The sequence below is a fragment of the Cavia porcellus genome, unplaced genomic scaffold (assembly GCF_034190915.1).
Source record: "Cavia porcellus strain 051 isolate PalLab524CR breed Dunkin Hartley unplaced genomic scaffold, mCavPor4.1 scaffold_15, whole genome shotgun sequence".
Taxonomy (NCBI): Eukaryota; Metazoa; Chordata; class Mammalia; order Rodentia; family Caviidae; genus Cavia; species Cavia porcellus.
The window spans coordinates 10,905,433-10,929,698 of NW_026947498.1; the positions used below are offsets into that span (position 1 = coordinate 10,905,433).

General features: G+C 44.7%; 1 protein-coding gene across 8 annotated transcripts in view; it reads left to right on the forward strand.

Annotated features, from left to right (window-relative positions):
• Adarb1 (adenosine deaminase RNA specific B1) overlaps positions 1-11,978 on the forward strand; it is a 102,854-nt gene extending 90,876 nt beyond the window's left edge. For 7 of the 8 annotated variants that reach the window (XM_063224642.1, XM_063224645.1, XM_063224639.1 and 4 more), the window contains 2 exons: positions 4,754-4,932; positions 8,335-11,978. In XM_063224642.1, the coding sequence (XP_063080712.1) occupies positions 4,754-4,932; positions 8,335-8,514 (359 nt within the window). In that variant the 3' untranslated portion in view covers positions 8,515-11,978. The remainder of the gene's footprint in view (positions 1-4,753; positions 4,933-8,334) is intronic. The other variant, XM_063224643.1, reaches the window with a different exon arrangement.
• The last annotated feature ends 12,288 nt before the right edge of the window (positions 11,979-24,266 follow it).

Consider the following 24,266-nt stretch of genomic DNA (forward strand, 5'->3'; position numbering starts at 1 on the left):
TGGGTTTTTGCTTTTAAAGTTCTGATTCAGCACACTTAATTTACAACAGCTGAGGCGACGCTCATTACCGGCCGACTCGCTCCTGCTTTTATTGGTTTCTGCACAGTCCCTGGGATCAGCTCATTACCCTAGTTCTTGCTTTGCAGCCCAGGAAAATGAGCAGCCTGGCGGTGTCAGCCCCAGTGTGTGGCCCCAGGGACTTGTGGAGAACTCACTCATGACCACTCGGGGCTTTCTGCCCCAGAAAAAGCATATGGCTCACATTGGAGCCTTGGGCTAGCTGTTCTCGTCTTGCTTCTTTCACTCCATTTTTGCTAAAGCTGGCACTTTATTTAGCTTGAAATATTTTTTAAAATTGTTCTTTTAGGGTCTTACTATTTTAGTAGTTAATTGACCATTTAGCTTTAGTGCACAATGTTGCTGTCCTAGCATTTTAAGTGTCGTTCAGCAATGGTCTTTTGTTTTGTCACAGAGTAGTCATGGAATTACAAAGGAAGATGATATATACAAGCATTAGTCATTGGTACGTGAAAGAGCCAATCCCATTAGGGTCAGAGATTCACCCCACCTTCCGACCAAAGTGGACACTTGCCCCTCTACCCACAAAGTAGAGACCCTGCCCACCCTGTCAGCCACACTAACCTGAGAAGGAGCAGTTCCAGCTCAGGGTGGAGTATCCCACCAGAGACACTCAGAAGAATATTTTCAGAGGAAAGTGGGTTTATCTCAACAAATATCCAAAGAAACTGGGTGTTCTCAAAATGGCACAGCCCTGAAGAGCCCTCTGATTCTGCAGCTGGCCCATGTGCCTGTCATTGGCTCACCCCTCTTGCTGCTAATCAGTACAGCAGGGAAGGTCCAGTGGGTTCTTCTGTTTGTGGACATTTAGGTTGTTTCCACTCTAGTCCTATTATGTTTGGTATCTCGGTGTGCCCCGAGAGTCTCACATGCTCATAGGCGGGCTCATAGGCCGGAAGGTGACGATCTTGGAACTCATAGCTGGCTTCCTGTGAGGAGGTGGGGTCTGGCTGGAAGGGGCATGGTCTGAAAAGGTTTATGTCCCTGCTGGGACATAAACCCATGCTGTAAGCGGCTGTCCTCCACCAGGCCTCTCTGCCATGCCGCCTGGCCTTGGAGCAGCCAGCTACGGGCTGCGAGGCAAAAATAAACCTCTCCTTGAGTTTTGGGTGTCAGTATCATGTCTCAGGGATGAGAAAAGTGACTAAGAAAGACCCTGATGGTTACAAAGCAGCTGTGGAGGAGAAAAGGTCACATTGGTGTCTCCTCGTCAGTGCTGCATCCACACACGTCTCCATTGGCAGCGGAGGGCTGAGCCATAAGATGGTACATGCTGAACTCTGCAGAAGCTGCCAGTCTGTGTCTTAATTTGCTTTCCCCTATTCACTGGGGAAGTCAACTAGCTTTTCACGTGTGAATTTGCCAGTCCTACATCTTCCTCAATAATGGTGTCAAAACTTCTGCACATTTTCATTGAGGTAACTTCTTGTTACTAAGTCTTAATAACTATCTTTTTATTTTCTGAATATAAATCCTGTATCAAATAAATGAATTAAAAATGTTTCCTCCCAGCCTCTAGTTTGCATTTCAGCCCTCTTAGTACTATCTTATGTCGACCCCTATGGTTTAATTCTGACAGAACTGTCATGCCCACTGTAGTTACAGAAGCGATGAGAGGTCCAGTTTGTGCTCCAGCTGTGATGTCATGGGGCAGGGCCCAGATACACAGACCCTGGCCCTTTGATTCCATGAGCACTTGTAATCTGCTTATCAGTTTCTGCACAGCACACACTTGGAATTTGACTGGAACTGCTGAATGTAGGTCAGTTCAGAGAGATCTGACACGCCAGCGGTTTTCAGTCTTCCCATGATGGGTGGTGTGTTTCTCATCATTTATGCCTCCTCCCCTTCTCTCTGCACTGTTTTCGGCTTACAGCATATATATCTTTTACAGCTTGTGTCAGATGTGTCTCAAAGTGTTTAATACTCATGCTGCTTTAAATGTCATACTTCTATTTAGATATCCAGTTTTTTGTTGCTAATCTGTAGTACTGCTTGTCCTAGTAGCTTTTTAGTAGATCCCTTTGGGTTTTACTTATCAGTGGTCATGTGGTTCATTATCTATGTCTTGCTTCACAGTCCAGCTGCCTTTCACTCCTGCTCTGGGTGGGGCCTCCTGTGACCATGTTGGGGGGATAGCTGGGGTACAAGCCTGGCCTTGTGTGTGCATTCAGGAAGCAGCATCTAGTCTTCTACCAGTAAGTGTGGTTATTAGCTATAGGTTTTTCATCAATGCCTTTATCAGTTTGAGGGAATTCCTTCTACCCTTAGTCTGCAAAAGGTACTGTGGTGCCTCGGTCCACAAACGTTTTAATTTTTTCCATGATTCTGTCATAAACCAAATTGGGTGAGAACCAAATCAAATCAAATTTCCCTGTGAAGCTGAACATTGAACCTAACCACTGAATTTGATTTGGCTCTCATCCAGTTCAGTTTGCAACCAGAGTTGTGGAAAGAATCAGGTTCATGAGCCGAGGTACCGCTGTATTTAGTCAAGAATGGATGCTAGATTTTTGTCAGATTCTTTTTTTTCTTCTGTGAGATGGACTTTATTTTGTTTATTTTGTAGTGTTTATTTTGTAAAACGTTAATATGATGGCACTGATTTTTTAAAAAAAATACTAAACCAGTCTACATTCCTGGGCTGTCCTTTCATTGGTCAGTATGTACTATTCTCTTCACATAGTGTTGAGTCCAAGTTGCGGGAATTATGGTAGAATTTTTGCTATGATATAATGCTCTGTAAGGATGATGGAGTGTGCTTTTTTTAGTGTCATCAACATAAAATGAATCGGGATTCACTGTGATAGGTTCTGCTAGCTTGGGGTTTAGCTATGTTTTCCCAACTTGGTACTGGGCCCAGAGAAACAGCTTCTCTCTCCAAGAGTAACTTCTATATTCTCCTTCTCATTCCAGAGATAAACCTCCAGCTCCCTTTCTGTGTGTGTGCTAAGCCCTTTCCAATCCCAAGACTCTTCAAACACCTAAGCCTCCACCTCCAGCACCCAGTAAATCTTTCTGTCTCCTGTTGAAGGCAGATACTCCTTCAAATCAGTGGTTACTATGTCATCTTGCCCTCCTCCCAAACTCCTCCCCCAGCCAGAACTGATAAAAGTAGTCCCACTTCTTTGTTCTCGTTTGAGAACCTCTGTAGCCCCTGCCCGGTAAAGCTCTCCCATGCCCGCATTAAAGGCCTCATCCTTTGTCTCCTTCTTATCTCATTTTCTCTGTACCACTTCAGATTGAGTGCCAGAAATACTCAATCACACTTCACATTTGGCTTTCTGGAGAAGTTGATTTAGAGTTGATGTTAATGTTTTAGAAAATGTTTGGTGAGCCAGGGATTTAGCTCGGTGGCATAAGCACCTGCCTGGCAAGCACAAGGTTGTGAGTTCAATCCCTAGTACCAAAAAAATAAAGTTTGGCGTAATTCACCAGTGAAGTCATTGGGCTTAATGTTATCTTTGTGAAAAAATACCTAAATACAAATTAAATTTCTATGATTAATTTAAGGCTTTTATGACTTTTATTGAATGAGCTTGGTAATTTATGCTTCAGGAAATTTGTCCATTCTAATTTATCAAGTATATTGGCATAGTAATGTTCATAATATTCCTTTATTTTGAATATCTATGTTATCTTTAGTGATTTTTTTTATTCCTTACATTAGTGATTTGTTCTCTCCCTCCCTCATCCTCTTCTTGTCAGTCTAGCTAGAAGTTTATGAATTCTGTCAATCATTTCTAAGAATGGTTTCATTGATTTTTTTTCCTTTTCTGTTTCATATTTCAGTGCTTTCTACTTTGATCTTAACTGATCCTTTTAAAATTGATATTTCATTCACTCTTTGTCTAATTTTTTTTGTTTTTGTTTGAGATTCCAGCTAAGCTCATTTTTTTTTTTTTTGAGATTTAGGATTGCTAGTCTGTCTTAATGAGTTGATATCCTTTATCATCATCACTCTTACAATATTCTTTTTTCTGAAATCTTCTTTATGTAGTGCTGTGTTCATCTATATTTTGGTTAGTGACAATACAGTATGTCTTTGTGTTGTCCTTTTATTTTAAACTATTTCTTATTAGAAGTATGTTGTTTGTAGGTACCCCTCCTTCCACACACATTAATTAAAATCTCTGCCTTTTCTGTGAGGGGCTTGAACCATTTACATTTATTGTGATAATTGATAGTGTTAGGTTTTAATCCATCATTTACTACACATTTTGTTTGTTCCATATGTTGTTTCCTTTTTTTTTACTTTCAGATTGTATTTTATGATACCATTTTAATAAAGCCTTCTTGACTTTTTAGCTGTAAATCTGTCTTGCTAACTTAGTAGAAATTTTTAGAGTTTAGTATCCATCCTGAACTTACTGTGGTCTCCCTTCACATGATTTTACATCCTTTACTTCTAGTATAGGAACCTTACAATTCGTGCTTTAAGTCCGCTCCCCCGCCCCCGCCTCTGTGGCATTGTTGTCATACATTTATGTTTTTATATGTTAAAAATTCCACATTATTATTTCTGCTTTGGTGGTCAGTTAGCTTTTAAATAAATACACATATTAAGAGATGGAGTCTGCAGTACACACTGTGGCCACGTTTACCTCTGTTCTGGGCACACCTTCCCTGGGGTGGACATGGCTTCATGTTACCTTCTATGTTTGCTCCATTTCAGGGATCAGCAATGCAGAGGCACGGCAGCCAGGGAAGGCGCCCAACTTCAGTGTCAACTGGACAGTGGGGGACTCCACTATCGAAGTCATCAATGCCACGACAGGGAAGGATGAGCTGGGCCGCGCGTCGCGCCTGTGTAAGCACGCATTGTACTGTCGCTGGATGCGTGTGCACGGCAAGGTACTGAGGTGCCCTCCCCGGCGCTATGCCGGCTCACCTCCCCACAGCGTGTCCGTCTTCATCCCTCCTGTTCCTCCTGTGGTCTCCATCACCATGTCATCACACGCAGCCTCCTTAAAGCGTCATTTGAAAATCTCTGTGTTTCTTAAGACTGTTTTTAGATTAAACAGGGGACCCTGGCTTTACAAATGTAAAACTGTTTTGATGGCAGCTTCCTCCTTCTGTGCTGCGGAATCCAAGACCCACCACCCGGGTCTGCTGTGGAAGTGTGACCATCAGCTTTGCATCACTATGACAGAGTACCTTTAAAAAACCAACTCTGAGGGGCTGGGGATTTAGCTCAGCGGCATAAGCACCTGCCTTGAAAGCAGGCAGTCGTGAATTCGATCCCCGGTACCGATAAAAAGGAAAAAGACAAAAAAAAAAAAAAAAACCAACTCCAAGAAGGAAAGGTTTTTTTGGGCTCATGGTTTCTAAGGTTTGGTCCATAGTCACGCATTGCCTCTGAGCCTGTGGCGAGGCCACCATCAGAGAAGGGGGTTGTGATGAAGCACAAGGAGGGAAGGGGGCCAAGTCCCAACATCCCTTCAAGGAGGTGCCCCCAGTGATTCACTGTCTTCCTCAAGGCTCCACCTGCCAGAGTTTTCTCCAGCTCCCATAATGTCTGGGTGCTAAACCTTTAACAAGTGGGCCTTTGGGGGATGTTTAAAATCCAAACTATAACAGTACTCCCTTGGCCCTCAAAGGATCATGTCCATCTCACCACGCAGAATACAGTAAGCCCCCATTAAGTCAAGAGTCCCCAAACTCTTAACTGTGCTAGCATTGCTTAAAAGTCCAAGTTTGGAGTCTCCTGTGAGATTCAAGGTAAACTTTAAGCTGTGAGTGCCTATGAAAATCAAAAAGAAGGTTATGTACTTGTAGCACACAGTCGTGGGACTGGTACAGAGGAAACACTGCAACTTCAGAAATGAAGAATGAGCACATGGAGAGGAAAGATCAGACCATAGCAAGACTGAAGCAAGACTGAAACAGGGCAAACATGAACTCCTGTAGGTGCAGGATGGGCAAGTGTGGTGATATTATGGCCTTGCTAGCTGCAGCCCATATAACTTTTCTCTTGGGCTGGCTCTGCTTGTTGCTTGCAGCTTCCCTTAGCAGACATCTGTGCCCTTGGCATCTCCACTTGCCTGGGGTCTCCATTGCAACTTTAGGTTTACTCTCATAGCCACACTCATTGCCCAGGGCTACCACGGGGCCTTGATCTGACACCATCACACACTGCCTGGCCTCCCAGGCCTTCCTCTGAGCTCCTCCACAACCTGTAAGTCATGTTCTGCATGCCTGCAGAACCTGCACCAAGCAAGCAACATCATAGTCTGCCACCACCTTGAGCAGCAGCCAGGCCCACTTAGATCATGGCTGCAGTAGGTTCTGAGTGCCTTACTGACTGAACTTGGGGAAATGAGTCCCAGGAAATGAAATTCTGGAAAACAGTTCCCTAGGTTACCAGGTGTGAGCAGGTGCTCCGGGGCTATCTTCTCAAACACAAATCTTTGCATCTGTGATGTATAGGGTTTTGCCACTTCCTAAGACACCCTGAAGACATCTTTTCTGTTGTCTCAGAGCAACAGCAAAGTAGTTAGCTTTTTAAAAATGTATTTATTTTGTATTGGGATTTGAACTAGGCCCTTGTACATGCTAAGTAAGTGTTCTACCACTGAGCTACATCCCCAGCCCTTTTTAAAATTTTATTTTGAGACATCTCACTCACTGAATTTCCCAGGCTGACTTCAAACTTGTGATCCTCAGTAGCTGTTCTTCTAGGGGTGTGACCAGCACGTTCCTTTTTATAATGCTGTTACTGTCTACAACTGTACCCTCCTTAGCTATACCTTCAAACAAATAATTCCTTTTCTGCCCAAGCTGTACATTTTTCAAGTTTTTCTGCTCTGCTTTTTCCTCCTGATTCTCACTGCAAATCTAGATAGCCAATAGTAGCCAGGCAACAACCTGAGCATTGTGCTACATTGAACATTCCTCTGTCCAGTGGACCAGTCTGTCACCTGTAAATGTGCCTCCCACAGCGTCTCAACATGGGCAGATGTCCACAACTTCTTTGCCAAAGTGTGATGCCAGCGACCCATGGTGCAGGTCCCAGTATTGTTCTCATTTCCATCTGAAACATCAGCACACCCTTTGCTGTCTGCGTTTCTGTTGGCCTTCTCCTTCCGAGGCTGGGCCAGAATCATTCAGTAAGCCCAACTTCAAGGTTTCTCTCCGCTGCTTCCCACCCTCCTCTGGATTTCCTTACAGATCAGTGCCAGAGGCTTCTGAACCATAGTGTGGGTATAGTCACAGCAGCAACCCCCACTTCTCAGCGCAAACTCCCAAGTCCCTCAGCTTTCTGTCACTGTGATAAAACACCTGGGAGAAGGGAGGTTTGTTTCTGTTCCATCTCAGAGATGCCAGCCCATGGCCACCTCACCCCAGTGCTCTGAGTGGGGGCTTAGCCTTCACTGCCAAGAGGCGGTGAAATGAACCCCATGACCAGGTGTATGGTGAGCAGAGATGCTCACCTTTGTGTTTGATGAGAAGTGAACATGAGAGAGGAAGGGCTCGGGCCTCAGTGTCCCCTTCTAGGGCCCCTGCCTCCCACTTGGCCCCACTTCCCCGTGCCACCTTCTCCCATTAGTGCCATTGGCTGAGGACAAACCCTTCAGCATGTCCCTCAGTGATGTCCGAGAGCTAGCCTGAGCAAGGAAGAAGCTGCTCTGCCACTTAGATGGCGACACCATAAAGAGAGGACCAGACACCCCAGGCTTCTAAGCACAGTCCCTAGGGTTCTGCGGAGCCCTCCATCCAGGGCTTTAAAACTGTGGTTTTAGCTGCAGGCCCTCTTTTCTCCAAATAAAACCTCAGAGTAAATGAGGTGTCATCAGCTCGTACTCATTCTTACCCCTGTTTATGGCCTGTGCTAATGGAGGCCAACAGGGAATGCTGGTGTGCAGACTTGAATAGAAGCTGTCCTGTCCCTGCCAAGATGGCCATGTGCGCTGCCGCAGTGGCCTCAGGGTCTGCGCGGAGACCTGTGTGCTTCAGGTAGTTTGGCACCTGTGGTTTCCCAGGAGCCTAACCCCAGGCCTGAGGTCTGCAGCACTGACTGGCCCTGAGCTGCTGCTGGCAGTGATGGCCACCAGTACTGCCTCAGGTTGCCACTCCCTGTGGATGGGAAAGTACCTTCTTCTGGAGTCCCCCCTCCCCCCGCATGCGCGCACATACACACACACACACACAGCCAGTGCGGTATTAATCACCATGTCCGGGCATCATCCTGGGTGTGTTTCCTCTGTTGCTGTCCCAGCAGCCACATCTCCCCCACTTACCATTGTCCTTTTGCAGGTCCCCCCGCACTTGCAGCGCAGCAGGATCACTAAGCCCACCACGTACCACGAATCCAAGCTGGCAGCGCGGGAGTACCAGGCCGCCAAGGCCCGCCTGTTCACCGCCTTCATCAAGGCAGGGCTGGGCGCCTGGGTGGAGAAGCCCACAGAGCAGGACCAGTTCTCACTCGCGCCCTGACACTGGTGGCTCCTGGCAGTGACCCCTGAGGCTCATAGCTGAACTGGACAGGCGCACACCGGGCGGGCGTGTGGGGGCCCCGGGGCCCGCACCTGGACCAGGGCAGGCGCAGGGGCACGTGGGGTGCAGGGCATCTCACTCTGAATCTGGGTGTGCGGGTAGGCATGGGGATAGGCCCAGCGCCACCACCTGCTGTCCCTGGCCCCACGCTCCCCTGCCCATTACCCAGTGACTGCTTCCAACCTCAGTTTACGTTAGACATTGAGTTCTACTGAGTAGGGCTTCCTTAAGTTTAGGAAAATAGAAACTACTTTGTGTGAAATTCTTGAATAAATAATTTATTCAGAGTTAGGAACGTGGTTTATAAAATAAGTAATTATGTCAGGTCACTTTATGCCACATTATTTTAGTTGCAAAAGGGTTTCTACATGGAGTAGGGTAGGAAGGTGGAGGCAGGGCTTGGGGCCCTTGAGATTGGCACGCTCGTCCTGCACAGGCCTGGACCTGCGTTCTTCACCATTAGTCACACAGTAGGTTTTAATGCCCTGGCAACACTGGCATGCTGTCACGTGACCCTGAGGCATAGGCCAGGCCCCCGTGGTGGTGCTGTGTCTGCTGCCACAGCCCCACTAGGGACCCCATGTTCCAGTGGGGTCAGATCATGGAAACTTACTTGACTTCCAAACAATTCCAGATTAGACCCATCCAGAGGCCTTGTCCTGGCCATTCCTTTGGTGGCGTTGTTGACAGGACTTGTCTCTGAACTTCTCCACCCCTCCTGGGGACCTGCACATGGGAAAGACTACGGCCCAGGGACGCCCAGGATGGAACCAGAATCGCCTGGTAGTCTCTCATCCTTGGAGCATGCTGCAGAGGCATGTTTTAAAGTTACTGTTTTTAGCTTTATCAAAGACATATTTGAAAACTAAAAAGCACGCAGGCTGGGGCTGGCTAGATGGTGTGACGCTGCGAGGGGCAGTCCAGGCAGTGATGTCACAAGGTAGAGCTCAGGTGCTGCTGGCATTGTGAGGGGGCCTTGGAACGTGGCTCAGCACACCAGTGCCCAGGATGGCCCAGCGGTTGGAACCTGGGTGACCGCCGGGACCTGTGCTTAGGGACTTGCAGCAGGTGCCTTGTAGCTTCCACTCAGGGTTAGAGGAGCCAGGAATGGTGTGTGTGCCACCACCAGCTCAGTGCTATCTGCACTCCAGTGATTTTGGGAGGAGAGATTGGTGGCCAGGAGCAGAGGTACAGACCTCACCCTCTAGCATAACCACCATGGCCACCACTAAGGCACTGATGACTGTGGCACCGAGCTTCACACAGATATCTGGAGACTACCAGGCAACAGCCTGGAGTTCTCAGCACTCTCCCTGGGCCTGCAGGGGCCTGCCACCTCCATGGTGGCATCCCTGTGCCTCAGGATCAGAGGCCCGGTCTGCGCACATCCAGGTCCAGGACAAACACACCAGCCTTCTCTGCAGCTGGGGTGGCGGCCCCTGGCTGGCAGGGTCCTGGGCCCATGTGCCACCATGCAGTCTCATTTCAATCAAATGGATAGGGTTATCTTTACAACCATAGGAAGATACCTGGTGGTGCTGCTGCCCTCCTGAGTATGCTCCAGAAAAATCTTTTATTCCTGGCTCCATAAATTGTATTTTTTGTAGTGGGGATTGGGAGATGGACTTAGTTTTTGAGAAATATGTGGATTTTGGGTATAAAGTCCAAATATGTTCCATATACATAAAAATAAAACTACTCAGTATGCCTGGCTGTTCCTTCTGTTGGGTTGTAGCGCAATGGTGCACAGTGGACCCCATCTCAGAAGCAGATGTCCCACGAGTTCAGGGCCTGGGCACTGGAGAGAGGGATAAAGGTGGCCTGGGGACCAGAGGGCAGAGTGTTGGCCCCCTCTGCCTCCAAGACAGGACCACAGAGACAACTCGGCTGCAGTAAGAAGAAGCAAGGCTTCCTGCACGAGAGCAGTCAGGACATGCCCAACGTCATCTGTCACATCACTGCTCAGCTGCATCCCACGTCCTAGATCCACACCTAAGAGACTTCACAGAAAACCAGACACAGCCAGAGACTTGACATTTTGAAGAAAAACCAAAACAAAAAAACCAAAACCCATAAGTGTTAAGGATATCTTGCCAACGGGGTGGTCAGTTCTGTCAGGTCAGTGAACCCCAGGGTGTTACTTCCATGAAGACCCTGTTCCGCAGGATGGTTCAGGAACAGCTTTGCTCAGTGGGGAGGTCAGCACTGGGAGGGGATGAAGATGGCACAATCTGTGTAGATCTGGGGTTCTCCCAGGGGTCAGGGCCCAGGGATGGCCGGTGACCTGATGGACATTGGCCATCTCTAGTCACCATGACTGCCTGCTCTTCTCCAGCAAGGATGCCAAAAGCCACAGATTTGATTCTGCATCGTATCTTCCATCACCCTTTCCTGTTTGGGAAATTGTTCTGTGATTAAAAGGAATTGTTTTTAAATGTATACACCTAAGGCTTATAAGGGTCTGACTTCTTGGGAATTATAGTCACCACTTTGTTCTCAAGCCAAGTTCTCCTTGCAGCGAGGCAGGCAGCCATCATCCCCACCAGGTGACAGGTCTGAGGGAGGTGCATGCCACCAGGGAGAGCTGGACTGCACCCCAGCTTCTGTGCAGGTGAATACTGTGCGGTACTGCTGAGGCTTTTTACATCAGAAATAGCAGCTCAATATGCTCTGTTCTGACCCAAGAGAAATAAAATTACCTGACTTGCCATTTGTAAAGTGTGTGAAATTAAATATCCTTTCAATCACCTCCAAATTGTATTTGTGGAAAGGGTAGAGGACTTGTGTCTGGTGTGTGTTGTTCCCCTGTGTCCTTGTTGCCTAACATGTCCTGTGACAATCAGTCTCCCTGTGTACAAGGAGGGATTTTGCGCTACCCCATTGTCCAACCTGCAGTCCTGAGTTCCCTGGAGGCTGAGAGTGGAAGCAGGGAAACCCCTGACTGGGGTCTGCTGTAACCATGACTTGGCTGTGCGAGTGCGTGGGCTTTCATTTCCTGAAGAAGTATCTCCCGTGGGCAGCACCCTGCCCTTCCTTGTTTACAGTGGGGGGATGGTGTGGAAGGAGCTGAGGTCTTCCTCCTAAAGGGAGCACAGTGGTTAAAAGCACAGTCTACGGAATGTTAATAAGGAAGCCCCTAAGCTGTTTGCTTTTTCAGGCTTTGGGTTATATGCTTTTAATTTGATTTTAGAATTTGGACACTATATGAATGTAATTCAGCCAAGAAACTTGTTGCTAAGATACAATCCTCAGTGTTCTCCGTATGTATATTTATGTATATAACACACATTACAGCCTGCATGAGCTTTCTCTCACACTAGGGCCAGCTGGAGCTGAGCATGAGACGCTGTCACACCTAGACAAAGGACTTGAGATGTTCTCAATAAAAATAAGACGTTTCACTACTGAGGTGTTGCCGAGGTTTTCTTTCTTCTCACTGAATTTCTGTCTTTGACTCCACTGGTGGAATCAGAACCTGCTGGGCATTAGTTTGGGTGATGTGGATGAATGCCACAGAGACTGCAGGTCACTCCATGTGAACGTGGCTTACAGCTGGTGGCATGCTGGCCCAATTTGGGACAGTGTCCTGGTCCTTCACCTGCCTTGGGTTCTTGGCTTCTCCAGCTTCCTGAAAGGTACCTGGACCCCACTCTCATGTATCAGGGCGGAGGAAAGTGATGCAGCTGCCCCCTCTCTGTGCCTATAAAAGGGATGATGACTGTGATCCCACACTACTGGCTGGGTGTGGAGGCCATGTGGAAAGGAGGGCATGGACAGAACGCTGACCTCAACAGAACCGTTAGATAGACTAGGGGATTCAGGTGCAGTAAAACAGATGACAAGTTGTAATGTAGAACTGTAGTTGCACTGTAGTATTTTGGAAGGACGTTTATTATAATAAACAGAATTTGGCTGCAAGCAGTATCTATACTGCTTGGTCTTAAAGAAATGTGGATGCATTATGTCTGTGAATATGGGGAAGAGTCTGGTTGTGGTCTGTGGATAATGGGATTTGGAGAGAGTTTTACTTGCCTTTCCTTTTTTAAAAACTTAGCCATCTGGATATTTCTCTAAGTAAATGGAAATCAAATGTAGAAAATTGTTTTAGAAAAGTTAAAAGTACTAAAGTAAAAAGCACTGGTACAGACAAGTAACTTGTTTCTCTGTTTTGGAAGTAAGATGAAAAACCTGACTCAGTCAGGAGTGTGACTCACTCAGGTTTAATGCACTCAGCCTTTCATCTGTTTGTCCCAAGTGAAAAACAGAAGGACCACAATGGTAGTCAACAACTGGTGTCTAGCTGTGACTCATGAGTGTAGCTGCCTCTCCACACCTCCCTGCCTTCCTCCCAGGGTTAGCCAACTGACTCACCCAGTTTCCTGTGTCCTGTAGGCTGCTCCCTTCTTTATTCATTTCCCTTACTTCCTGTTGTTGAATACTCTTAAATAATTCTACAAACAATATCACAGTGTGTCAGCTTCTGGGCTAATGAATTTGTAACAATTTTTAGTCTTTTTCATTGAACACAGGCAGTTTGATCTTTTTTTTTTTTTTTTTTTTTTTTTTTTAGGCAGTTTGATCTTGATGCTTATCAAATTCACCGAGGGTAGGGCTAGAAGGTAGCTCGGGTGTAGGGTGTTTGAATGCCCCAGCTCTGGGTTCCATCTCTAGCACTATGATAGAAATATATAGGTTTTTGAATGACTTTTAGTGTTTAGCACCTGAAAGCAATAAACATATCTTTTACCATTCTCTTCAGTTAGTATATAACATGAACATTTACGTACGTTTCATTAAATTGTTACAAATTAAGTCTCATTTTCTTTTATTACATTATAAAATGGGTCAGTTAATTATATTAGACCTACATGTTTAAAGGCCCGACTTTATTGCCTTCAATAATTTATCTTCTAAAATGTATAATTTATTTCTCAGTGGTTTTCTTTTTTAATATCCCGGGGAAAGCATGCTAGCATTTTGTTTCAACTGAAAAAGTAGGTCAGGCATTTTCTGACAGAAAATGTGTCTTATTTGGTTCACTAGTCTGCCAAGAGGGATTAGGGTACATGGAGGACAGTCACCATAAATAGAATGAACTAAATCTGCAACCTCAAGGTTTCAGTGAAAATACATTTAAAATAATTACGTGTAAAATGGTGCATCAAAAAACATTAAATTTGTTTAAAAACCATTGAAATTAACATTTCAATGTACTCAACCCCCTCAGACTTAAGGTTGAACAAAGCGACAAAGAATCATGGGTAAATATAGTCCCTTGATAAGTGGGGAACAATCTCTTTGGTAAACACAGAAATTTAAGAATGACAGGATAACAAATCCTATTGTTAGTCATGTGGTCCATAATCCTTTGCTCTCAAAACACTTGAATGAAAACCCAATTGACTTGACAGCTGATAAAGCATTAAAATAGTTTTTAATTTCACATCACCTTATTTGGGAGCTATTATGTAGGAGTTCACAAGAGAAGGACCCTGCAAGAATATGCTTTCTTATCTTCAAGTTCATGCAAAATTTTCCAACACTTCTATAAAATTAAACTTCCATATAGCAGAGACTGAACCTGTTCAATGGAGCAGGTCATTTTCATTCAAAGAGGGACACTGGTTGGAAAAAAGTCTCTATTCATTAAGAGGGGCAACTTAGGGACTGGGGGTTTAGCTCAGCAGCTTAAGTGCCTGCCTTGCAAGCAGGCAGTCGTGAGTTCGATCCCCGGTACTGACAAAAGCGAAAAAGACCAAAAAAAAAGAGGGGCGACTTAATAACATTTTACATTCATATGTGACAATTATCAATTTATCACATTCATGCTTTTAAATAATTATAACATCATGACATCATGGAAGAATAATCCAGTAGATATTGACAAGCTTTTTTGTTAAATACATTTAAAAGCTTTTTGTTGTAAGGGAGTAGGCTAGGGTGAACACAAAAGACTTTCAGAGAAAAAGCACATTTCTCGGGCCAACCTTCATGTCAGAGGAGGACTCCAACTCAGGAAAGACTACTTTGCAAAGCACAAAGGGCCACCACGTGTCTGCCGGAAGTGGAAGTGGGGCAGTGGCCATGTTCATGCTGGGTGGCAGAGACAGTCCTTCTCACGCAGGTAGGGTTCTCAGCTGTCCTGGATTTCCTGCCTGTGTAGCTTCAAGGTAACAAGCGGGCAGGCTGGTGGCCCAAGTGGCCTCGGTATAGTCTTGGGAGAGAGTTTGACACAAGGCTGTGGTGCGGAGTGCTAGAGCTGCATACATGGGCATGGAAACGAGAAATGAAAGGGTTTGATTTTAAAACATCAGTATTTACTATAGGCCAGAAGTCACGTCTTCTGTTTTTAAAAACTATAATCAAAGGATTTGGCTTTAAACTAGGAGTATATAAAGGGGCACGAGTTTTCACTGGTCAGAGGTGAGGATACCTGCATTGAGCACCTCTAAGCCGGACCTGAGGTGGGACCCTCCTAGAGCCAGGGAAAGGGGACTTCACCTCAGGTTCTGTCTGAAGAGAGATGAGTCACCCCGAACTATGTCTCTTGTTCAGACTTTCAGGCTGTCCCGAAGCTCCCAAGACCCCATGGTATACCTAGATTCAGCAGGCAGGTCACCAAGTGTCTGTGAGATCTGTGGAACCCTTTTGGGTACTCCGGCATCCTGAGAGATGGGTCTTCTCAGGCCAGGGCCTCGCTACTGTGTGTGTCCGGGTTGACCCTCTCCAGTTTCCTCCTTTGCATGGAGAATGTGTTTCCTTTTTCCAGAGCAATCCCTGGCTTTTATGGTGGAGGATGAGGGCACAGGAGTTGGAATTTTAAGCAAAGTCAAACAAGGGTGACCTTCAAACTTGTATTTGTTTTTCTTCTTTTGCCCAGAACTAAATCAGCTTAGTATGGATGCCTGGGTGTCCCAGTGAGATAAGAAATCCATCTCAGACATATTTACCTCTTACAAAATAAAAATCCATTTCATACTAGCACATTGTTGTATAGTGTAGAACTTCCTTCATAAAATCAACTCATGATAAGGAATCCTGTGCTGTAATTTACGAAAAACACTGACTGGATCAAGAAAAGACATTTTCTTCCCTGGCATACGGCTCAAATTGCTTGGTATTTAGCTATTAGCAGAAATGCTGAATGTCAGCTGAATATTGTCACCTGCCAAGCAGAAGGCTGCCAGCTCTTGTCACTTTGTGTCTCAGTCATCTGTGGGTTGACATACAGCATTTTGGGGATATGCTGTAGTTTCCTGTCAGATTCCATCACCTGCCTTTTGTGAATAGAGGGGAAAGTAATCCTTTGAGCATTACCTGTCTGTGTCTTGATTAGACTAACAGGTTGTGGTGGACAAAGTTGATGGCTGGTGACAAGGCTTCATGTCAAGATTCACTGTCACTCAGTGTTGCCATGTCCCCATCTTGGTACCCCCTACTCTACAAGGACAAAACAGGTACAGGGCTTGAGGATATTCTGAAGGCATTTCTGAGTAGACCAGATTCAGTTCTGTTCCCTGAAGAACAAAATGCTTTGGACAGTTGGCTTGTGAACCAAGCACACGTCTGGAGTGGTCCCAAGAGGGGCCACATGGTATCCCAGTCCCTCTGGGCCCTTGTGTCAGTCCCTTGCATAGATGAACAGAGGTGGGGTTGGAGCTTCAGGAATTGACATGGGACACACTGTGCGTCACAAGGTTAGTAGTATTGTGGCAGTACACTGTACACTGGGCCTCTGGGAAGGCTACAGAGAGCTTCAGGACATTGAACTGATTTGTTGGAAAGGGGAGGGCATTGGAAGGAAACCTCCTCTGGTGTAAAGGGAAATGGGGACAGTGGGATGGCCCTGGTCAAGGGCCAGGAGATTTAGGCTCCAGTCTTCGTCTCCCATATGCTTCTCTGTGTCTTGGCCTACAAAGTAAGAAAGACCAGCCAACAACTTCTCTTACTTGATCATCAGAGAACAGAGATGAAACTCACATTGAGTCTTGATGGGGGTGGTGTTGAGACTGGAAGAAGAAAGTAAGATAAATGAATGAGAAGATGTTCCATATGGTATCATCAGGGAAATGCAGACTAAAATAACAATGAAATGCCGGTGCTGATATGTGACAACCCAAAATTCTGGTGACAGTGTGGAGCAGTGAAAGCTTACACTCATTGCTGGTGGGAATGCGGAGTGGCATGGTCCCTTGAGAAGACAGTATGGCAAGTTCTTACAAAACTAACCATGGTCTTCTGGTACAACCCAGTGGTCACACCCTTGGCAGCTAGAGGATCAAAGGAGTGGGAAATGTTTGTAAAGGCTACATACTGTATAACTGTGCCATTTTGGAAAAGGCAAAACTATGGATATAGCAGAAAGAGCAGTGGGAGCCAAGAGCTGGAGAGTTCAAGGATGAATATGCAAAGCAAAGAAGATTTTCAGGGCATAAAACTACTCAATACAAGACTGAGAGCAGTTTCCCTGCAGTGCGAAGTCATCATTGCCTCTCCACCAAGGCCCTGGGTGGTAGTGGTTGAGCAGGGTTCTGGCTGGCTGTCTCTTTCCCTAGTTCTGGGAAGCCTTTTCCTTGAATATCCTGCCATGTAGCAGCACTGGGGAAGCAATAGATGAGATCTATAGATTCTGGTCCCTAGGATTATATTACTTGGTTATGTGGTTGTGTAAGTTTGTACACGACCACTCTATAAACTGTAGATAATTGGAATTTTATTTTATTGGAACCAGGGATTGAACTCATGACCTCATGCTTGCCAGGTAGGCACTTAAGTCACTGAGCTAAACACCCAGCCTGATAATTGGAATTTTAAAACTATCAAGTCTATCACTATTTGGGTTAGTGGGGAAATTTAGTCCATTGTCATATAATCTATAGTTTCTCAACCACCTCATGAATTTCTTTTTTCCCATATTACTTTGGTTTATCAATCCTAAGATACACACACTCACTTTAAAATATGTGAACCAGGGTGTGTCTTACAACTGATACAAGAAAATACTGTCACTGTTTGCCAGAGCTTTTTCTTAGTTGTGCACAAAGAATGGGAAGACTCACAACAAACTGTGAATCAGAGCCACACATGCTTTAAATTCGTCTGCTGTTTGGCTTTTCTTGTCTTCTTTTTTGTAGAGTGACATACATTTGAAATTCTTTTTTGTCATTCTCCCTTTTCCTCTACTTGTTTACAAGTTCTCCCTGACCTCCTTCTGTATTGTGAATGTGTATCTGGTTAGGAAAATCTACAGTAAGTATGCATATTCCTCTCTTGGAACATCAGAAACTTACAGTACTCAGATTCTGACCTCCTTGCAGTTTACATGACTCTTATGCTGCACTGGGTCTGAACATAAATGAGACATCACACTCTTGCTTATCATGTCGGTGTTTGTCTTCACCATTCAGTGATGTCTTTGCCTGCTAGTTCTACCATTGAGGACCACTGTACCTGGTCAAGGCAGCCTCACGCAGTAGCGCACATAGCGGATGGGCATGTTTCAGTCTCGTATCCAGTACAGTGGCCACAGGAAGGCTAGTGAGCACTTGAAAGGTGCCTAGGGTGGTTGAGAAACTGGATTTTTATTTAAATTTAACTTAAATGTAAACAACCACATGTGATGTGTGGCTGCCGTATTTTAACAGTGCAGATCTGGAGTGTAGTTCCTTAATGAACATTTTGGTATTAAATGCCCACATTTCTTGCTTGAAAAAAAATGCACCCTCATTATAATAGGATCATTTCTAGAATTCTCAGCTGTTAGTTATTTTTTTTGAGTATGGACGGTCCCCAATGTACAGTGCTTCAACTTACAACTTTACAGTGGTGTGAAAGCCATAGTTCGGTAGCAACTATATTGTGAATTCAGAACATTGGTCTCCTGGATTGACAATACAGTGGTACAGTCCTCTTCCTGCAGTGCTGGGCCATGGCCACCAACCACAGCTCCAAGGCAGCCTCACAATCACTCAGCAAACATCAGAGCTCTGCAGTGAGCCCTGTTGGTGAGTCAGGGTGTAAACAGGTTGGCATGAAGTGAATTACCGGTTTACTGGGAAGGAGCTCTGTCATGGGTCCAGGACTTCTGCACACTGGAGACATCATTTGTACTACTTTGTTTTCCATGAAAACTGAAAGACAATGACATTTTATCTCATACCATTCTTTTGTTAATAAGCCAAGATATTTGACTATTTTAAAACACATGATCCCCTGGGGCTGGGGATTTAGCTCAGTGGCATAAGCACCTGCCTTGCAAGCAGGCAGTCGTGAGTTTGATCCCTGGTACTGATAAAAAAGAAAAAAAAAAACCCACATGATCCCTCTCTGCCTTTCTGTATAAGACATGGTAAAAAAAAATACAGTGCATGTTTAATTTAAAATGTTTTATTACAATAAGACATTGATATTAATCCCCTTGTGAACACACTAACCCCACCCTTATTCTCACTTTTTTAAAAAATTAAAGAAAGACTAAACAAAACAGAAAATGGGTAGAAATAATACATTCAGAGAAAAAATAAACAGTAAGAAATCACTAGTTAATGTTTACATACTGTCCTTTTACAAATAGTTGTTCAAGATACAAAAGTTGAACATATAAAGTGGGAATTCAAATAGCGAGACTGCAAACAGTTCTGTTCAACTATCCAACAAAAACTTAGTAACATGGTTGTCAATCCTATACACTTAAACATACATGCAGTTACCCATATCTTCATTTATGTTGAGATTAAACAAACTAAAGCAGGCTAAAGTCATTCTGAACAAAGAATAATAGTATTGCTGGATTTCACATCATGACACTCTGGGGTCAGCTCTGGGTACTGTAGTGTCTTTTTAAATTTTATTTTATTTAAAGAAAGACAAAATAGGTAGAAATAATACAAAGAAAAAAATAAACAGTAAGAAATCACTACTTGATTACAGATTGTCCTCTTACAAATAGTTATTCAAGATACTAAAGTGGAGCATATAAAGTGGGGATTCAGACAGTGAGACTGCAGCCAGTTCTGTTCAGCTATTCAACAAAAACTTAGAAATACGGTTGTCAATCCTATATACTTAAACATACATGCAGTTATCCATATCTTCAATTATGTTGAGATTAAACAAACCAAGCCATGTAATATCACTCTGAACAAAGAATAATACTATTATTGGGTGTCACATTATGACACTCTAGGATCAGCACTAGGTACTTTAGTGTCTCTTTTTCTTCAGAGTATTTGTTCATTTCATCATGTGTCATAAGATCAGTTCTCATAAACTGTTTATAGATTCTACACATGCATGAGTCTTAACATGTGTTTCTATCCTTTCTATATTAGAGGGAGAAACAAAACAAAGCAAGACAAAACAAAACATATTCCTATAAACACATGAAACAAAAAGACATATAAGACCGTTGTACAAGAAGTTCTACCATAGTTCCTGTGTTGTCTCTTGTTATCTTCAATAGACTTGGCTATATCATCAGACATAGTGTAATTGAATATATCAGTACATAACAGTAAATAAAAACACAACTTTGTATATAGTATAAAACTTCAAAAACAGGCAGTTATCAAACCAGATTGTGTATCGTAGAGTCTTGTCATCTTCAGTGTAGTTGCCTATACTCTCAAACTTGATACTATCAATCATATCAGTTTTGAATAAAATCTGCTGATACCAAACCAGATTTAACTAAGATCAGTCATAATAAAGTAATATAAGTCATGCAGGGCTTCAGATTAAGATGATAGGAAATTAAAGATGATTACTGTGCTATATCCTGATTTTTTGGGATAGCTGTCTGTGCCCTCAAATCTAAGGCAAGTAGACAAACTGGGACAGAATAAAATCTAAGCAGAGTGGTGCGAATAATGTGGGTTTTAAATCCTGATATACTATTAACAATATCTTCTGCCATCTTTTTTAAGACTCTCCCTCCCCTTTCACTTCCCCAGGATATACTATGCATTTTTGGGTCTGACCAAGACCCTTGGTTTTAAATTGGGGGAGAGGGGTGGTAACCTACTATTTACCTAAGTGGTTCTGAACCTTCTCTCTTCTGGACTTGATCTCTAATTGTATTCCTTTTCCTATTAAAGCCTGTCTTTCCAACCTATCCAGAAATACTGGTCTAGTTGCCCCTATTACTCTCTGGTTCTCAGTCACCTAGAGCATTGTTTTCCCATATCTGATTTTCAGTCCATATACTCTTTTTCATGTTAATTATATTTCCTATAAATAGCATCTTGGTGGACCCTGCCTCCTGATCTACTCTACATGTGGTTCTTTTTTTTTTAATTTAGTGTATCAAAGCCATCTTAGAGATTATAACCAACCTTCTCTGCCTCATTTCTGTTATGCTCTTTTTTTTTTTTTCTTTTTTTATCGGTACCAGGGATCGAACTCATGACTGCCTGCTTTCAAGGCAGGTGCTTATGCCGCTGAGCTAAATCCACAGCCCCTGTTACGCTCTTTTTTTTTTTTTTGCCATCAGTTGTCTGCTTATCTTCTTTATTGTTTTCTGCTCCGTTCATTGAGGCGTCTCTGCCACTGTTCCTGGAATCCTAGTACTTTTCTCTCTCTCTAGAATGCCCTGCAGTATTCTCTGTTAGAGTTGGATTGGTAGTTGCGAATTTCCCAAGTTCCTCTTTGTCTTGGAAGCATCTTGTTTCTCCATTAATTTCTAGAGACAGTTTAGCAGGGTATATCAATCTGGTCTGGAGGTTATTTTTTTTTTCAGGGCTTGGAATATTTCACTCCAGGCTCTTTTTGACTTGATGGTTTGTGTCGAGAAGTCTGCTATTATTCTGATGGGCCTTCCTTTGTAGGTTATCTGTTTCTTGTCTCTAACAGCTTTTAATATTCTGTTCTTATATTGAATTTCTGGGATCTTGATTATTATATGCCTGGGTGTAGCTCTGTTTTGCTTGTAGGTGGTCAGAGTTCTGTATGCCTCATACATCAGAATATCATTTCCTTTTCCTATGTTTGGGAAGTTTTCCTTAATTATTTCTGTGAATAGCCTTTGTGGTTCCTTTGTTTGTACCCCTGCTTCTTCATTCACATTCTTTATTCTCAAGTTATCGATCCTCTTATCATCTTCTAGCCTTTGTATTGTTATTGCTTGTTTCCTTGTTATTTTTAAAAAGTTTTTCCTTTCATAATCCCACATTGCAAAACTGTCCTCCAGTTTGGATAATCTCTCCTTAGTTTCTTTCAAGCAGATTTGCCACCTTTCCATAGAGTTTTGATTTCCTGGTAATCTCTTTGAATCTGCTTCATGAATTCTATATTTTCTTTATATTCTTCATCAAATGGTTCTCTCCTTTGTTTGAGTTCCTCTCTTCTTCTGTTTGTGTCTGCTTGAAGGGTGCTTGGCATCTCTTTTATTAATCTTCTTATATCTTGCTTTACTTGGCTAAATAACTTTTGAACTCGTCTATGATGTCCCAAAGATATCTCTTTATCTCCACTGGTGCTGTGTCTGATATTTAATGTTTGCTGTTCTCATTCTTTTTTGTATTTACCTGTCCTGAGTCGGTGCTCCCAGGGTCGGGACCTGGGGACTTTTTGTTGCCATTCATCATCCCTCCAAACATGAAGTCTCATCTAGAAGTTCTCCCTAGCATCTCCAAATGTGACTCCTGCATCCTAGAACAGCAGCTAGCAGAACCCTGACTGTGAGGTCTCCTGTGCTTGGCATTCCTGTCTGTGTCTGGCTTTCTGTGTTGTGCTCACACCTTGCACTCAGCTCGCTGTCATTTCTTAGGTGTCACACTTGCTGTAGAACTGTTGTGATTCTGCATTCACTTGCTGTCTTTATTTCTAGATGTTTTTTGTGGGGATGTTGTTAAAACCAGAGCCTTGCACACCCTAGGATATACCATTCAGCTACATCTGAGTCCTATTTAAGATAGAATCTCACTGACTGGTCCAAGCTGTCAGCAAACTGCAATCCCCCTGCTTCGGCCTCCCAAGAAGCTGATTCCGAGTGTGTGCTGTTGCACCCAGCTTGCACTTAAGCTTTTGACAGTATCTCGTCTTTTGTCACACTGCAGGACTCTTTATTATCTCTATACAGTGATCTCAGGTTCTGTATTGAGGGGTAGCCTTCTTTGGGGCTGTGCGTGTTATTCTTGCTGACCTTGCACATGGTACCTGGCTTTTCTATGTTTTGGGGACCTTGGAGTAGGACCAATTTCCTATAGTGACATCCTCCTGAGCCCCCTGAGGGCAGACCTATGTAGGGACTGTTTGCTCCTGCTGGCATTTAAGCAGCCTGCTTAGAGGTGTGTGTGTGTGTGTGTGTGTGTGTGTGTGTGTGTGTGACTTGTGGTTAGAAATTCGCGAATATTTTGTCCCTCTATTCTGGCTGAGGCTCATGTCCCATATGTCCTGTGCCCAGGTTGGGGTGGGCTCCTTGGTCAGGGCAGGTAAGGGATGTCCATGGCTTCATAGTGTCCCCAGTCCCAAAGCCCCCCCTTCTCTATCCCCTACCCTTGGTCTAACTGGGTCTGTCTCAAAAAGACCTCTGCTAGAAACAAGGGTGGAATTTGTCATGGGCCATTTCCTTCACTGCCTCCAGCCTCTGCTAGCCCATGTGGCAAGAACAGTGGGCTGGAGCCTGCAGGCACATGGCACCAGCACTGCCTCCCTGTGAAGCTAGTCACCAGGGGGCCACATTCAGCAGGGCCCTGCCAAGGCTGGAGGGTGAGGACAGCGGTGCAGCAGGCTTCCTTCCTCATCAGTGTCCTCGTACCTGTGTCCTCCTGCCTTGTGTCCTGTTGCCTGCTCTGTGTGAATGACCTGAGCATCCCACCTCAGGCTCTGGGGCCCTGGACTGGGCTGCCTTCAGTGTAAAGAATGCAAAATGGGTTCCTTTGTGGAGTGAGGCTGGGGGGCCATGGAGGCATCCGTGGGTCCAATGTTGAGGTCCTAACCTCCAGAATGGGACTGTGCTATGTTGTGCCTGTCCCCTGCCACCAAGAGGCTCACCTTGGCCCAGTCCTTCCTTTGTGAGCAGGACTCCTCACCTTTCACCCTAAGCTGGGTGCAGTGGGCACTGGTGCCAGCACCATGTGCCTTCCAGACTCGAGTACTCATGTCCACCCAGAGGGGGAACATCAGTCCTCAGTCACATCTGGGGACACCCAGCTCCTCCTAACACTCAGCTTGTAACCTTCTCCTCCTTACCTCATGCATGGGTTCCTGTTCTCAGATAAACCTAGGTCAGCGTGGCTGAAGTTTTTGGCATTCTCATCTGACCTGTCCTCTGGGTCACAGAGGGCCGTGGACAGTGGCCATATGGCCCCCCTCAGCCTTGTGGTGACTCTGATTGCTGCTCTACCTGCCTCATCCTCCCTGGCCAGGTATGGGCCTTACCCCAGCTCCTGTGCCTCTGCCACCATGTGGCATGTTCCATTTTTCCTGAGGATGCTACCCATGGGGGCAACGCTGCCCTCTCCACTACCTGCAAAATGGGTCATTGTTTCCTACAGGTGTGATGTCCCTGCCCCTCAGCAGCCCTCCCAGCAATGAACAGAGCACTGGGTACTGTGGGTGGTGACATGTGTCTCTTGTCCTCTAGGAACAGGCCTGTGCAACACAGTGTCTGGACAGGGAACTAGGGCTGAATTACCCACAGATGAGCATCAGCCCTCCCCTGGTAGCCTGACTGCCATGTGCTTCTAGGCATC